Raw genomic sequence first — 17293 nt, 5'->3', positions numbered from 1 at the left:
GCCGGGGCATGTCTGCAGCACAGGGAGTCCCCCTGCACCCTGGCTCTGACTGTGCCGCAGGGTTTTTTTGTTTTGTTTTTTTCCTCCTGCTTTGCCGCTCCGGCCGCGCCTTTTTTCCCCCTGTTTTGCTGCTTCAGCCACGCCGCAGGGGGTTTTTTGGTTTGGCTTTTTTCACTGCTTTGCCGCTCCGGCCACGCCTTTTTTTTTTCTTTTCCCCTGCTTTGCCACTCTGGCCGCACTGCAGGGGGGGATTGGTTTTTTTTCCTGCTTTGCCGCTCCGGCCGCACTGCAGGGGGGGATTGTTTTTTTTTCCTGCTTTGCCGCTCCGGCCACACTGCAGGGTTTTTTTGTTGTTGTTTTTTTGCCTGGGGCAGCAAAAAAGCCAGAGGAATGACAGGAAATCCACAGCCTCCCTTGGAAGCTTATTCCAGAGCTTAACTACGCTTACCATTAGAAAGTTTTCTTAATGTTTAACCTAAATCTCGCTCGCTGCAGATTAAGCCCATTACTTCTTGTCCTACCTTCAGTGGACACGAAGAACAATTAATCACCGTCCTCTTTATAACAGCCCTGAACAGATTTGAAGACTGTTATCAGATTGTCCCCTCCGTCTGCTTTTCTCAAGACTAAACATACCCAGTTTTTTTAACTTTTCCTCATAGATCAGGTTTTCTAAACCTTTTATTATTTTTGTTGCCCTCTTCTGGACTCTCTCCAAATTATCCACATCTTTCCTAGCAGCCCAGAGCTAGACACAGCACTCCAGCTGAGACCTCATCAGTGCTGAGTGGAGCCGGACAATTACCTCCCATGACTTACGTACGACACTCCTGTTAATACACCCAGAATGATATTCGTCTTTCTTGCAACCCATTGTTGGCTCCTGTGCAATTTGTATTCTACTGTCTCCCTCAAGCCCTTTTCAGCAGTGCTACTGCCTAGCCAGTTGTTCCCCATTTTGCATCTGTGCACTTGTTTTTTCCTTCCTAAGTGTAATACTTTGCACTTATGTTTACTGAATTTCATCTTGTTGATTTCAGACTAATCATCCAATTTGTCGAGGTAATTTTGAATTCTAATCCTGTCCTCCAAAGTAATTGCAACCCATCCCATCTTGGTATCATCTGCAAATGTTACAAGCATACTCTTCAAGCCATTATCCAAGTCATTAATGAAAATATTGGCTAGTACAGGACCCAGGAGGGACCCCTGCGGGATTCCATCAGATTTACCCTCGCAGTATGACAGTGAGTCATTGACAGCTACTCTGTGGCCCTAAACTCTCAGTGCAACTACACAGGTCTCCAGGTACACAACAACCCAGTGTCTCTCCGCACTAGTTCTCCACTGAATACAAAGTCCATCTCAAGCTCTTTGTCCTGATATTCAAAGCTCTCCATGAGAGTGGCCTTAACGAATGGAGAGATCTCCAATCTCTCTCTCTCTCTTTCTCCATGGCCCTGATTTCCCATGGCAGCTACCTTCCATAGAAACCATGAAACTCTTGACTAGTAAGAAGGAAACTCATGATTATGGGAGATACAACTTCCCAAGTGGCTGGGCCTAGACTTTGGAACTCATTGCCACAAGAGATGAGAAAGACCATGGGCTTAACAGCATTCAGAAATAAACATATAACTCATTTCTTTGATTTAGCTTGTTCTCAGTACGTTCCTCTCTCTCTCTCTCTCTCTCTCTCACACACACACACACACACACACACACACACTTCGGTTTTACTCCTGCAGATAAGGCAAAGGAGAGAGGGGTTGTTTTGTTATCTCTTTAACAACAAGGGGGCGGTTAACTACTACTTGTGATGGAAGACATATAGATAAATGGGTAGATAGACAGACAGGCGGATAAAAAATGGCTTTTCACCTGAATTCTGATTGCCACATCGTTATTGCTGGTGATGGTATAACAAGCCAAACGATCCCAGCTGAATTTTTTTCAGTTTGCAGGGCTGGCAATTAGAAAAGACTCTTTTGACTTGAGAACTGGGCAAATTGGAGTTGAATCACTGAGATAGAATCAGTGAGGGCAGGGGACTGGACTAGAAGACTTCTCAAGGTCCCTTCCAGTCCTATGATTCTATGTGGACCTCCACAGTGTCACAGTCACAGTCGCAGTTCAGAACATGGCTGCACTTTAAGCAGGGGTTTTGCTTTCTTCCATCTTCTTCTTTTGTGCTTGATCCCACAGTAGAATCAGACAATGCCGATTTCAGGCCTAACTTACAAAGGTTTCCACACCATGGGTCCAACTTTCAAACTTGGGGAAGTTTAATATTCAGGACCACATTCCCTGTTTCTACCAACTATTTCAAAGACTTCATAGGTTTCGCTAGGTACATCCCAGGTCAGATTACAACAGGATAGGATTCCCGTTCAGGTACAATATATCCAAGACTTCAGGAAATGCATCAGTCCATATCTCTCTCCTGAGAGGTCTCACCCACCTCTAGCAGGTACCCAAGAGGTCTGTCTTCATCTCATGCTTTGGCAACATTTATATCCTGAGCAAATAAAGCTCAAAAAAATCCGATTCAGTTTAAACCAAAATAATTTTTTAAAATGTTTTCATCAAATAAAATAATATATATTTCCAGTGGGCTGAAACATGTCACGTTGAACTGAAATGAGTTTTCATTTTTGTTTTTGTTTTTTTAGGTTTTTAAATTGATTTCAAGTTGACATTTTTGGTTGACTCCAAATGAATTTTTTTTGTTGTTCTTCATTTTGATTCAGCCATTTTGGGTGTTTTTTACCCTCTTTTTGGGGCATGCATGGGCTTTTTAAAATTGGTCATATTTGAAACCAAAATGACGTTTCGAAACAAAAAGTTAAAACGAAATGTTTCAAAACGAAAAACTTAAAACGTGGTTTTGACTCTTTCAAAAAACAAATTTCAACCAAAGCTATTTGTCAAATGTGACCCAGTTTCAAGCCTTAAAAAATGCATTTTTCAACAAAACTGAATTGAATTTTTTTTTTTTTTTTTGGTTTGTTGCCCACCTCTACAATAAAGTCTCATTGAACTGAACTGAATTGCATCTCTCTTTCCTGGAGATTGAACAGCAGTCACTACAGAAGGGAGGGGATAACCCTGAAGAAGGGACAGATGTAGGGTAAATCTTTGTATGAATTAGGGTGGCCACTCAGGTTCAAAAGTAATTTAGCTAAGCAGACGACCGGGTGCCTAATTAGTTAATTACCCTGGTGCACTGGCATCCCCCCATATGGAATAAACTCTGCAGCAACCTCGCCACCTCTAGGAAATGCACGAAATGCAAAGGATCAGCTGTTCCTTCCTGACAGTCCTTTTAGCAAATTAGTGGGGAAAATTGTGCTTAGCAAATATTCATTAGGGCTTCATTTTCCATTAATCCAAAAGGAAATGTGGAGAGCCTGTGACTTCAATCATGCTGAGGCCCAGGAATTTTAATGAGCTTTAAATGGGCATCTGTCAGAATCCTGACTTCACCGTACTTATCCTGCCAGCCAGGGGAATGAGTAATGGCCAATAAAAGGTGGGAGCGCCTAGGCGAACTCCCCTCCCTAACAGGAAAGGCAAAGTTGTAATTTGCTGTGTTATGACACTATAATTATGCCCTGATGAAGAAAGTGAGAGCATTAAAATCCTTTTCTTTCCCCACTTGCACTGTGCTCCAGCAATAAATGACAGAAGCCCTGCTTTGCTGGGTCAGATAGGTGTATAGCGGTGGTAAAGGGAGACACACGGATCTTCCCCCTCACCCTTTGTGTCTTTCTCACAATCAGGATTGAGAGCACAGCTGGGTGCTAGGTGAGCATCCCCAAAAGCATGCAAAGGAATTGGCCCTCCCATACACTGGTTAGCAAAACTGAACTACCTTTGGGGTTAAGGTCAAAAGTATAACTGGGTTCAAATAAGAACTAGATAAGTTCATGGAGGATAGGTCCATCAATAGCTTTAGCAGATGGTCAGGGATGCAACCCCGTGCTCTTGTTGTCCTTAAACTTCTGATTGCCAGAAGCTGGGCCTGGACAACAGGAGATGGATCACTCAGTTATTGCCCTGTTATGGTCATTCCCTCTGAAGCACCTGGCATTGGCCACTGTTGGAAGACAGAATACAGGGCTAGATGAACAATTGGTCTGACCCGATATGGCTGTTCTTATGTTCTTAAGAGTAGAACAGGGCAGAAACAAGAAATTCCATTTCATGGAGGAGTTTGGGATTGCGACATTTTAGTTCCGAATCAGGACGAAACCTGAACATTTCAAAATGATTCACGAAAGAAAATACCAAAATACTCAATTCATTTGAGATCCATTGAAACTTTCCATTTTGACAAAACTGAAAAGTCTTGATCGATCCAAAATGAAATTTTCTGTTTCATTTCCATTTTGATTTCTTTAATTCTATCATATAAATAACAATACATTACATAACTTGAAATGAAAAGTCATTTTGAAGAGAAAAATCAAAATGTTTCATTCCAAAAATGTCAAAAACATGAAGTTTCGACACTGTTGGAGCTTTTCCACCCCCACCCCTCCTTTTTTTCTGAAACAAAATTTCAGCAAAATCGAAGTGATTTGTCAAAGCATTTTCATTTTGACCGAACTGCGTTTTTCCAATGGAAAACTGCTCTATCACTATTTTCCCAAGCAGCTCCATGTTAGAGTCTACTGCATGCTGCAAAAGGCTGCCGGAATTCTTGTTCTAGCATCTACTGCAGCCCCAGGAAGAGAATGGCAGGTCCCTGCCTGGAACCAATGTGTAGAATATGAATTTCTGTATTGGGCGGGGGGGTCATTCTTCAGGGTGGGCTTCAGAGTTTCAGCCTTGGCCAGGTTCTGTCTGAGTTTGGGCAGAGAGTCAGGTGGCTGGATATAGAATTCCATGTGTTTGTGTGTCTGTTCCCACTCATCATCACCGATCGCCTCAATAGCTGTTTGAGAACGATGACTAACCTTCCGCCTATGAACACCAGGGAGGGAGGGAGGGGGACCATTCAGAGTGGTCCAAAGAGATGGATGCAGGCGAGGAGGTAAAACTAAGATGAATGAGAATGAATGAAGCAAAGTAAAATTCTGAACGGAATACCAGGAAAAGCTTCTTTCTTTCCATCTCCATACATGCCACTCTGTCTAGCTACCTAGCTATCAGTTCTGTGCTAATGCCATGGCTGTAGTATTTGATCACCTGGCAGGTTGCTTAGATTGGCATAGCAAGGTCCCCGTGGGGTCTCCTGGTCTCCTCCCTTCTCTGGTCATAAAAATCTTGGCTTTGGGTGAGGGTTTTTTTGGAGGGAGGGTAGGCAGCTGTTGTAAATATCACTTTGGTCATTTGGTGGGTCAGAGCCTGGATTAGCCAAAACACCTGTGGAAGTTGATCCCCACTGCCAGATCCCCTCTGCTGAGGAAGTCTAGTGGCAAGATCTTAGCAGTCTGCCAAAGGAAGTGGTAGAAGCATTTAAAACATAGACTGTACAGAAGTACTGCTAGAGAATATGCTGCTGTGGAGCATTCCACCCCAGCAGAGGGTAGGTGAGAGGCGAGAGAGAGGCGTGTCCAGTCCAGGTACTCTTTATTCAGATCTCCTCCCTTCTTCTCTTTCCCATCTCACCTGCAGGACCAGAGGGCTGTAACCTGTTTATCTACCATCTGCCCCAGGAGTTTGGGGATGCTGAGCTGATGCAGATGTTCCTGCCTTTCGGTAATGTCATCTCCTCGAAAGTGTTTGTGGATCGGGCGACAAACCAAAGTAAATGCTTTGGTGGGTAAAGATAACAAAACAATTAGATTCATCCAGGAAAGGGCTTTCTCTGAACACTTTGCCTTTCGAACTGCTTTCTCTTTGCTTACGTTTTTTGATTTCTCGATTTACTCCTGTCGATACTATTTTCTCCCTTTCCCCTCCCCTTAATCGTCTCATGCTCAGAACTGTGTGCACGGCTCAGAGACAAAGGTTTGGAAGGTGGCTAGCAGGTGGATGCTTTGGCTGCTGGCTACAGGGGAGAAAAATCCCATCCACCGGGTGGCATCGGGATAAAAAACAAGCGTTTGGAGAGAAGCTGGTGGGGTCGGGGGATGGGTTTGTGGCAGCGGGGTTGGTTGTGGGAGAAAGTACAGTGCCTTAGGGGGAGGAAAATCAGGCACTGGGGGGAAAGAAAGGCTCTCTGGGCCAGATCCCCGGCTGGTGTAATGCATTAGACTGTGGGGGAGCCATGCTTATTTCTCTTAGCTAAAGATCTGACCTTCTGAGTGTAAGCCACTAAGAGAGGTCTGCTTCAGGGATCTGCCAACAGGCAGACATGTGATATCTGTTTGAATTCTCTGCAGGATCTCCCCTCCCCATCTCAAATTGTTATCATGCTGCTGTAAATGTCACACTCCAGTGCTGTTGTGGGGCAGAGAGGGACCCTGTCCACGTTCATCCATGTACCTCTCCTCACCAGTTCCCCTCCCTCCGAACCACAGTTTCCAGGGGTGGTGGGTGTCTCTCGGGGTGCATGTTCTCTCTGATGTCCCCGCGCTCACCACTGGTATCTGCCATGTGGTTCCCTGCTGTCCCTTGCTCTTTGTCCCTTTGAGAGGTGCAATGGGGCAAACTATTTTTTTTAATTGCCCTGACTCAGAGGATTCTCTGCCTGCCGCTGGTCTGGAGCCAGCTTCTGGGGGATCCTTTCACATGTCAGATTTTATTTTCTTTTGGTTTTGATGCTGCTGTCAATCTCCACACCATGCCTCCCTTGCCCGTTCCCTCCCTTGTCTCCTCCACCTTTCCCCCTCAGACAATCCTGCCAACTTCTCTTGGCCGGTTTCCCACTGGAAATCAGCGCCATGGTGATAGCAGTCAGCTGGCTTGGACTGACTAGCTACCAGGAGTTCGTGGCCCCAACATCCGCTGGTCTATACAGTTCTTCCTGGCCATCCAGAGAGCATCTGAATGTGACTTTGGACAGACCATTGAGCACCTCATAATGGCAGGGAACGTAGTGTTCATCTCAGCCAGCAGTTGTTAGCTTCACGCCCTTCTGCTCTCATGAACTCTTGGGCACGGAGCGTGGAGAGGCCCAGTATGAGGATTCATCTTGGGGGATTTCAAATAAGCATTACACTTGTGACTCAGTCCCAGTTCCTTCTCGTTTCACAGCCCCAGTGGTGTCCTGCCCAAATGGGAGGACCAGCCTACTTCTAGGAGTCAACGATAGATAACGCGCTGATGGTATCCATCGCATGGGACAGTCAAGTTGGAGCCTCTGGCAGTGAGATGGCTGTCTCCATGCTCTTCTATATAGAGAAATAATGGACCTGGTTCTCCTCCTACTGACAGAAGTGTAGAGCAGAGGGAACTCAGTTGATGTTAATGGAAATGTGGCAGTGGAGTAAGTGAGATGAGAATCAGGCCCAGTGAGGTGGGAGAATCATCGAGGGGTCTAGAGTGCAGGGTTCAGATTTCTCTCTGTTCTCTTCTCATCTCTAACCAGTCCTGGCACTGTGATTTAGTCACTAACCTGTAACATGGGGATAGTCACACACACCTAGCTCATGTGACGTTATTCACTGACATTTATGCAGTGCTTGGAGATCGCTGGATGAAAAAGATGATCGCTGCAATGTAATAGGAGGAGAATGCAAATATTTATTTACTGTATGTTATAGAGAGAATGAAACCTAAAACCACAACCCACTTAGCAATCCACTGGCGCAGTAACCACCAAAATACTTGTGGGTAACGAGGTTCTCCCAGCCTATAAGTAAAAAGGTTCCAATCAGGTATTTAGTCCCCAAGTCCAGCAAAAAACAAGGAGAGAAGCTTGGTAACTTCATTTAGGCTCTCAGGACCCGATTCTCAGCTCCAGACAATGCGGGGACCCTTGGCATAAGTTAGAACATCCTCTCTGAATTAAGCTTGGCTGCTTAGGTAGCCAAGAGGGGCCATTCTAGTAGCCAGTGATAGCCAAAACAGAGGGATTTTCACCATTTCCTGCGCCTTGCCCCTGAGCCCCAGAACTAGGGGTATGGCGGTGGCATACAGCAGTTGCATTTGGTCTGTACCACACAAAGTTTGCCCCTACATATCGGGAATTTCCAGCTTGCCAAATCTGCCAGTTTTACAGCAATGCAAAAGTCCAGAGAATCGGGTCCTCAGTCTATTTGCTGCTTTCAGTGGACCTAGAGCTGGACCACGTTTTTCATGCAACATTTTTTTTTCAACGGAACATTGCTTTTCCTACAGGAAATGTCCAATTTTGACTATATTTGATTGAAAAATTCATGGTTTTCTGACAGAACATTTCACTTTTCAGATCACAAAAGCAAAACAAATCAACGTATGCATTTTGTTTTGCTTGTTTTTCCCAACAAAAGCCCCAAAACTTTGGTTGAAAAAAATTCATCTAAGTGTTGTCATGGGAACAAAACCCACTTCCCAAACAGCCCTGCTTAGCACTTACTTACTGGGAGCTGGCCCTTTTGCTGTTTTTACATATGGTGAGTACACAGCAAGTCACCAAGCCTTTTCTCCTTTAATTCCCCCTCTTATGGGCCTTGGGGGAGGAAAGACGCCCTGCCGGGTCTCCTGAAACCACCTGCAGTGATGGAGAAAATCTTCGTAGCCACACGAGACACAGTGAATTAGGCCCGTGGCATCAAACCTTTGGTCTTCACCTTTTGGGACTGAAAGTTTTGAATTCTCCAACTTGTTGCCTAGAGCAGCTGAAGGCAGTTGCAGTATCTGATTTGTCCAGTGACGACAGCACAGGGTGTGCAAGGTACTTTTGTGCATGTCATGAAGAACAGGGCATCAGTTGCCACCCTTTCTGCTGATTTCCTGGCCTAGCACCCAAATGAGAGAGAGAGCAAGAAAACAATGTGCTGCCTGTAGAGTCATGCTCAGAAAAGAGCAGGTTATGGTCTTGAGGCTTTTCACATTCACCATTCAGAAATGGCCTCTAAATTTAACAGCACATCTAGGTGATAAGGGATGTAGGAAACAACAGCCACCATGGCTGGGGTGTTCAGAGTCCACCCCTGCTGCAGGCTTCATGCAGGCCAAGTTTTTTTGGTTTTGGTTTTTGGTTCTTCTTGCTACACCCAGCTCTGGAGGCCAGAGGTCACTGTGCTAAGGAGAGGGATAGGTTTACCTTAAAGTTATACACACGTACAGGGCAATTTCATTACAGCCCAACTGCATGAAAGACTCAACAGCCCCATCCCAGATCCTCCTGTGCTGTACCCATAGGACATGATATCAGGGCAGTTTACTTGGAAAGCTAGTAGTGAAAATTTGCCTTAGATCATCTACCCTGATCCTTTTGATAGTATGTGAACACAATGTGTAGAAAGAGAGCAACAAAATCAACCTGCATAGGTACGCCTGGATGAAAGAAGCAATGTGGAGAAACATCCCTGGAGCAAGTTGTCAGCCCGCTAACATTTGCGAGGTGGGTAGTGATAAAGAGGGGTGTACAGCAGCGAATGTTACCAAGACGGTAAATCAGGCACTAACTGGAAAGGGATTTCTTTGATTTCCTTTGTTGCTGTAGGGTGGGAAAGAATGTTAATCTTTTGTGGGAGCCAGTGGTATACAGGTGAGGAAAACTGCAGCATGAAGAGTGCTGGTCAGAAACAGTTGGTGCATGGTGATAAATACCTAGTACCCCCCACACTGTCTTTGCAAGATGGAGAATTTGCTTCCATGCTCATAGTGTTGCCAAACCTGGTGATTTAATTGTGAGTCTCAGAATATTGGGTGATTTTCTTAAAGTTCCAGCTCCTGGAGGCATGTGATTAGGAATGTCTCCACTTCCTTTTTTTTAAAGTAAGTTTTTGTCCTCATCGTTGCAGAGAAAAGCTTGAAAACATGACCACAGCAGACATAATAAAAAAATAATTCAAAAGTTATTTTTAAAAGTCTCATGATTTTAAGCAAACCTCTTGATTTTTGAATGTTTGCAGTTGACAGTTCTGCTGGTCTCTGATTTGCAGTTTGTTGTTACACAGATATGGGAGTAGTGAGTATTTAGATATGATAATTAGAAATGGTTGAAAAATGACAATTATTTTGCACTGAATTTTTTTTGTTTTTCATACTTCCTGAGAATTTTTTTTTTTTTACTTTTTCATAAAACAAAAAACAAAACATTTTTGGTTTTCAAAAACTGTTTCCAAAGAAAGAAAGAAAGAAAGAAAGAAAGATCCTTTTTAGGTTAAATAAAATTTTGGTTTTCGGTAAACATCTTTGATTTTTTGATGCCAAAAACTGATTTTTTTTAATTAAAATCAAACTGAAAAATTAAAATTTCCATTGAATTTGCATGCTGATATGTTGATTTATCTCCATATGTCAGCAACAGCCACGCCATGCCCCGTTTTTTAGCCTGTGTTTTTACAAGCCGTAGAGTGGCTGTGGAGAGGGTTTAACTTTATAGTTCAGGATGCTATGCCTAGCACTCAACCTTTCTCCCATAGTATCCACTTGCATTGGATTGCAGCAGCTTTGTGCTCTTTACCATGCACCCTGCAAAAACAGGCCTGCTCAAATCTCAGTTGTGTTTTTCCAGCAGGACTCTAGAGTTCTATATGGGATCATTCATCCATCTCTTTTTACCTTGCCCCTCCATACTTCTTATGGTGCAATGAACAAGAAGAGACCTTTCCCTGTGAATGAAGAGGTTCTCATATCTCCACTTATAAAAAAAAATGATTCTGCTGGGACCAGATCAAACAAATAATAATAAATACTCAGTGCTTATATGACATAAGAACATAAGAACATAAGAAAGGCCGTACCGGGTCAGACCAAAGGTCCATCTAGCCCAGTATCTGTCTACCGACAGTGGCCAATGCCAGGTGCCCCAGAGGGAGTGAATCTAACAGGCAATGATCAAGTGATTTCTCTCCTGCCATCCATCTCCATCCTCTGACAAACAGAGGCTAGGGGCACCACTCTTACCCATTCTGGCTAATAGCCATTTATGGACTTAGCCACCATGAATTTATCCAGTCCCCTTTTAAACATTGTTATAGTCCTAGCCTTCACAACCTCCTCAGGTAAGGAGTTCCACAAGTTGACTGTGCGCTGCGTGAAGAAGAACTTCCTTTTATTTGTTTTAAACCTGCTGCCTATTAATTTCATTTGGTGACCCCTAGTTCTTGTATTATGGGAATAAGTAAATAACTTTTCCTTATCCACTTTCTCAACAAAAATGTCATTCCTCAATCTGGTCAAAAAAATTGAAATTGAGACCAATGGGTTTGTTTTTTTAATTTATTTTATTTTGCATGAAAAAATGTCCTGCTTAACCAGTTTATAGAATGGTTAAATTTATCAAAAAAACAAAATTGTGATTACATGTTTTATGAAAAGTTTAAAAAAAAAGCAACATTTTTTTTCATTTCTCAACCAGTTCTAGTTATTGTTGCTGTAAGGTCATTCAGTATTTTTCACAAGGTTTGGCATAGAAGAGGCAAATCTGTCATCATCTCTATGATTATTATATGTATGTTGCAGTATACAGATGCGCAGTGATGCGCAGGACGTAAATGAACTGAACAAAGAGCAGACATCCTGCCCCGAGTAGCTTAGAACTTCACAGAGCACTGCGCAGCAGGAGGGATATAAGGTGGAAGGAGATCCCCGTGATGGCTGAAATGCTGCATGCAACATTTGAGACATCAGGAGCTTCTTTTTTTTTCAAGGGCAATTGGTGAAAATTAGTTGAGAGGCTGATCCGAGTGTTAGATGTGGGCTGGCAGAAGGGACAATGTTGGGAATAGGGAGAGGAGACAAAGTGAGAAGTAGGGATCATTTATCAAACAACTGAAATGCATCTTAGCAGATCAGAGGTGAGCCAAGATTTGTTCAGCCCATTGGATCTTTTTCTAAAAGCTGTGCATTAGTTCAAAGAAGAATTAATTCAGGGAAGTCCTAGGGCTTGTGTTATAGAAGAGGTCAGACTAGGTGATCACAGTGGACCCGTCTGGCCTTATACTCTATGAATAAGAAACACTAGACAGCAGTTTACATCTTTTTCATAGATTCACCGAAGCTAGCAAAGAGTCCTGTGGCACCTTATAGACTAACAGACAGGACTCTTTGCTGCTTTTACAGATCCAGACTAACACGGCTACCCCTCTGATACTTGTCACCGAAGCTAGAGATTGACCCCCTTAGGTTACCTCCCCTGTCACCCAGGGTAACCAGTGCACAATGTACATTCCTCAGTACTTAGGCCTGAATGCACAACGTTCCCGTTTCAGGACCATGGTGGTGCACAAAACTCCCACTGAAATCCTGTAGGTGCCTAAACTCAATTGCCACCTACGTTTTTGCAGTAAAAGTTCCCTAGGCACCTAAGTTTCTGTTTCTGAGCATGCCCACAGCAGCATCCTTGTCGATATCCAGGGGCCTAACTCCCACCTAAGAGCAATTCACAAACCAGGGGGAAATAGACATTGAGCTGCTTACCAAGTCGGGCCCCTCAGGTGAGGTCCCACAAAACAGCTGGGGCGAATTACAGGGGAAGGAGGAGGACTTCCCTTATATAAACTTCCCTCTAGGGTGACCAGATGACCCGATTTTATAGGGACAGTCCCGATTTTGGGGTCTTTTTCTTATATAGGCTCCTATTACCCTTTAGCCCCATCCTGATTTTTCACACTTGCTATCTGGTCACCCCACTTCCCTTATAAAATTTGCAGATGATATCAGGCAGTGGGGATTGCAAGCGCTTTGGAGGACAGGATTAGAACTCAAAATGATCTTGACAACCTGGAGAAATGGTCTGAAATAAATAGGAGGAATTCAATACGGACAAATGCAAAGTACTCCACTTAGGAAGGAACAATCAATTGCACAAATACAAAATGGGAAATGAGTGTCTAGGAAGGAGTATTGCCGAAAAGGATCAGGGTATCATAGTGGATCATAAACGAAATGACTCAAGAGTGTGACACTGTTTCAAAAAATGCAAACATCATTCTGGGCTGGATTAGCAGGAGTGTTGTAAGCAAGACACGAGAAATAATTCTTCCGCTCTACGCCGCGCTGATAAATCCTCATCTGGAATATTGTGTCCACTTCTGGGCACCACACTTTGGAAAAGATGTGGACAAATTGGAGTCCAGAGGAGAGAAACAAAAATGATTAAAGATCTAAATTGAAAAAATTGTTGTTTTTTTTTAGTCTGAAGAAGAGAAGACTGAGGGCACTACAGGACTGTGCCACCAATCCCTCTCTCTCTCCCTCCTCTCGAAAGCGCGGCGCGCTGCTTCTCTCTTCTCGTACAGCGGGTAGGTGACAGCACAGACAGCACTGCAGCATGGAGCGCGCTGCCGATCATCGCTGCACTTATGGCCGTTGTCAACTCCTTATCGTCCATCGCTTCCTCTTCACAGTGCAGAGCTGAGCTGACCGGCCGGGCGGGGCCGCAGCACACGGTGAGGAGTGAGAGACGAGACCTCAGCAGCAGGCGGCCCGGGCAGTGAGATCATGGCAATGGGTGGGGTTCATGGTGTGTGTGGAGGCGATTCTCTGGGCGGAAACAAGCACAGACTGGTGTGACCCCGCATAGTGCTGCAGTCTGGATGACACAGAGTGGCTGCGTAAACTTCAGGACCACAAAATAACGGTTGGGGATGTGCAGATGCCTACAGTGATCAAAACTAAGACATGTTTTAGTAATTAATAATAAATCTTTCGTTGACTTTTCATTTCCTGGATGAGGTCTATTTACAGAACAACAGAAAGTCTTCTGACACCAGGAGGCGGTTGAGTGATTTCCTTGAACACATACATGTTTGCCAAACAGTAAACACAGTCTAGTCAGTTTCAGTGAACAAGACAGCTGCTCTCTCTGAGCTTTTTGAAATATCCCCAGAGACTATTTGCTCATTGCTGTGTGTGTAGACCTGCTGTTTGTTTAGTTTTCATTTTAAAAAATGTTTATAGTATTTCTATTTTTTTATATAATCCCTGTTTCTAAAAAAATAAATTCATGGCTTTAGACCAGGCCTGAGGGGGGCATGATAGCAGTCTTCAAGTATGTAAAAGGCTGTTATAACGAGGAGCGTGATAAATTGTTCTTCTTATCCACTGAGCTCAGGACAAGAAGTAATGGGCTTAAATTGCAGCAAGGGAGATTTAGGTTAGACCTGAGGAAAAACTTCCTAACTGTCAGGGTGGTTAAACACTGGAACAAATTACCTAGGGGAGGTTGTCGAATCTCCATCATTGGAGGTTTTAAAGAACAGGTTAGACAAACACCTGTCAAGGATGATCTAGATTGTATGTAGTCCTGCCTCAGAGCAGGGAACTGGATTAGATGACCTACAGAGTTCACTTCCAATCCTACATTTCTATAACATTTAGCCTAGTGGTTAGTTTATTCACTTTGGATGTGAAAGACCCCTGGTTCAAATGCCCCCTCCACCTAAGCAGGAAAAAGGGATTTGAACAGGGATCGGCTATATTTCAGGTGAGTGCCTAACCCTGAGCTATTGGATATTCTGATTTGGGAGGGCCTTTCTCAATCTCTCCTGATGAAGCTCTTCCATTGTGGATAAATAGAGTCATTGGAGCGGGCTGGGGGGGGAGAAGGATGCTGGGGTCTCTCATATCAATATGCATTTTAATAAATGTAAATGTATACATTGAGGAACAAAGACTGTAGGCCACACTTACAGGTTGGGGACTCTATCCGGGGAAGCAGTGACTCTGAAAAAGCTTTGGGGGTCATGTCATGGAGTTTCAGAGTAGCAGCCATGTTAGTCTGTATCTGCAAAAAGAACAGGAGTACTCGTGAGGTGCCACAAGAACTCCTGTTCGTTATGTCATGGAGTGTAAGGCCAGAAGGGACCAGCAGCTCACCGAGTGTGACCTCTTGCATATCACAGGCCACCAACCCCACCCGGCACCGACGCACTAAACCCAGCAACCAAAGGTGGCTAATCAGTTGTGGTGGACAATCAGCTGAACATGAACTCCCAGGGTGATGCTACGGGCAAAAGGGCTAATGCAAATCCTTGGATGCTTAAAGAGGGAAATCTCAAGTAGAAGTAGATAGGTTATTTGACCTCTATACTTGGCACTTGTGCTGGCATCCTGTGTCCAGCTCTGGTGCCTACAATTCAAGAAGGATGTTAATAAATTGGAGAGGTTCAGAGAAGAGCCACAAGAATGATTAAAGGATTAGAAAACAAACCTTTATAGTGATAGACTCAAGGAGCGCCATCTATTGAGCTTAACAAAGAGAGGGGTAAGGGGTGACTTGATTATAATCGATAATCAGGGCCGGCTCCAGGCACCAGCATCCCAAGCAGGTGCTTGGGGCAGCAATCTGCAAGGGGCGGCAGTCCCTGTGTTTTTGCCGCCCCAAGCAGTGCGCCGAATTGCCGCCGCAGACAGCGAGGGCAGTCCGTGTGCCATTAGGGCAGCACGCGCATTTCCACGGCAGAAGCAATTCAGTGGCAGCTTCTATGTTCAGCTGCCTGCGGCGGCAATTCAGCAGCTTCTGTCTTCCAGCTGAAGACAGAAGCTGCCGCCGAATTGCCGCCGCCGCGCAAACGCGCGTGCTGCCCTAACAGCACACAGACTGCCCCCGCCATCTGCCATGAGAGAATCCTATGTGAAACCTCAGTTTATAAATTATTTATAAGTGTAGAATCATAGGACTGGAAGGGACCTTGAGCGGCCATCTAGTCCAGTCCTCTGCACTCAGGGCAGGACTAAGTATTATCTAGACCATCCCTGATAGGTGTTTGTCTAACCTGCTCTTAAAAATCCCCAATGATGGAGATTCCACAACCTCCCTGGGCAATTTATTCCCGTGCTTAACTACCCTGACAGTTAGGAAGTTTTTCCTAATGTCCAACCTAAACCTTCCTTGCTGCAATTTAAGCCCATTGCTTCTTGTCCTATCCTCAGAGGTTAAGAAAAACTATTTTTCTCCTTCCTCCTTGTAACAACCTTTTATGTACTTGAAAATTGTCAACAGGTCCCCTCTCAGTCTTCTCTTTTCCAGACTAAACAAACCCAGTTTTTTTAATCTTCTCTCATAGGTCATGTTTTCTAGACCTTGAATCCTTTTTGTTGCTCTTCTCTGGACTTTCTCCAATTTGTCCACATCTTTCCTGAAATGTGGCGCCTAGAAATGGACACAATACTCCAGTTGAGGCCTAATCAGTGCGGAGTAGAGCGGAAGAATTACTTCTCGTGTCTTGTTTACAACACTCCTGCTAACACATCCCAGAATGATGTTCGCTTTTTTTGCAACAGTGTTACGCTAGTGACTCATATTTAGTTTATGGTCCACTATGACCCCCAGATCCCTTTCTGCAGTGCTCCTTCCTAGGCAGTCATTTCCCATTTTGTGTGTGTGCAACTGATTGTTCTTTCCTAAGTGGAGCACTTTGCGTTTGTCCTTATTGAATTTCATCCTATTTACTTCAGACCATTGCTCCAGTTTGTCCAGATCATTTTGAATTCTAATCCTGTCCTCCAAAGTACTTGCAACCCCTCCCAGCTTGGTATCGTCCACAAACTTTATAAGTGCACTCTCTAAGCCATTATCTAAATCAGGGGTGGGCAAACTTTTTGGCCTGAGGGCCGCATTGGGTTTCGTAAATTGTATGGAGGGCTGGTTAGGGGAGGGGGTCGTGGCCCGGCCCCCACCTCCTATCTGCCCCTCAGGACTCCTGCCCCATCCAACCCCCCCTGTTCCCTGATGGCCCCTCTGGGACCCCTGCCCCATCCACACACACCCATTCCCTGTCCCCTGAGCACCCCCAGACCCTCGCCACCCCATCCAAACCCTCCTCTAATTCCTGACAGCCCCACCGGGACCTCTGCCCCATCCAACCACCCCTTCTCCCTGTCCCCTAACTTCCCCCAGAACCCCTGCCCCTTACTGCTCCCTGCCATCCCAGCCAACCCCCCCTTCCTGACTGCCCCCCAGGACCCCTGCCCCCATTCAACCCCCTGTTCCCCCCGACCCTTACCCACATCCCCGACCCCTGACCACCACCCCAAACTCCCCTGCCCTCTATCCAACCTCCCCTGATCCCTGCCCCCTTACCGCACTGCCTGAAGCACTGGTGGGACTAGATGACCTCCTGAGGTCCCTTCCAACCCTGGTAGTCTATGATTCTATGACATTTGGGGGCATGATGCTGAGGGGAGCGGTCAATGGAGACAGATTTGCCTGAGGAGAGGGAAGCCACACCTGGGAAACTAGAAGTTGCTGAAGCAGTAGGGCCACCATCAGCAACTATTAGAATGGCCAATGTGAAGAGCTACT

At 44.9% G+C, this 17293-nt stretch overlaps 1 protein-coding gene across 10 annotated transcripts in view; it reads left to right on the top strand.

Moving 5' to 3' along the window:
- Positions 1 to 17293, top strand: part of CELF4 (CUGBP Elav-like family member 4) — an 861314-nt gene that overhangs the window by 784885 nt on the left and 59136 nt on the right. For 6 of the 10 annotated variants that reach the window (XM_039544847.1, XM_039544845.1, XM_039544846.1 and 3 more), the window contains exon 11: positions 5623 to 5766. In XM_039544847.1, the coding sequence (XP_039400781.1) occupies positions 5623 to 5766 (144 nt within the window). The remainder of the gene's footprint in view (positions 1 to 5622; positions 5767 to 17293) is intronic. The other 4 variants (XM_039544851.1, XM_039544850.1, XM_039544849.1 and 1 more) reach the window with 1 other exon arrangement.

This window comes from Mauremys reevesii, linkage group 6 (assembly GCF_016161935.1).
Source record: "Mauremys reevesii isolate NIE-2019 linkage group 6, ASM1616193v1, whole genome shotgun sequence".
NCBI classification, from domain to species: Eukaryota; Metazoa; Chordata; order Testudines; family Geoemydidae; genus Mauremys; species Mauremys reevesii.
Note: the sequence above shows the minus strand (reverse complement) of the source record. Positions and strands in the feature narration are given on the sequence as shown.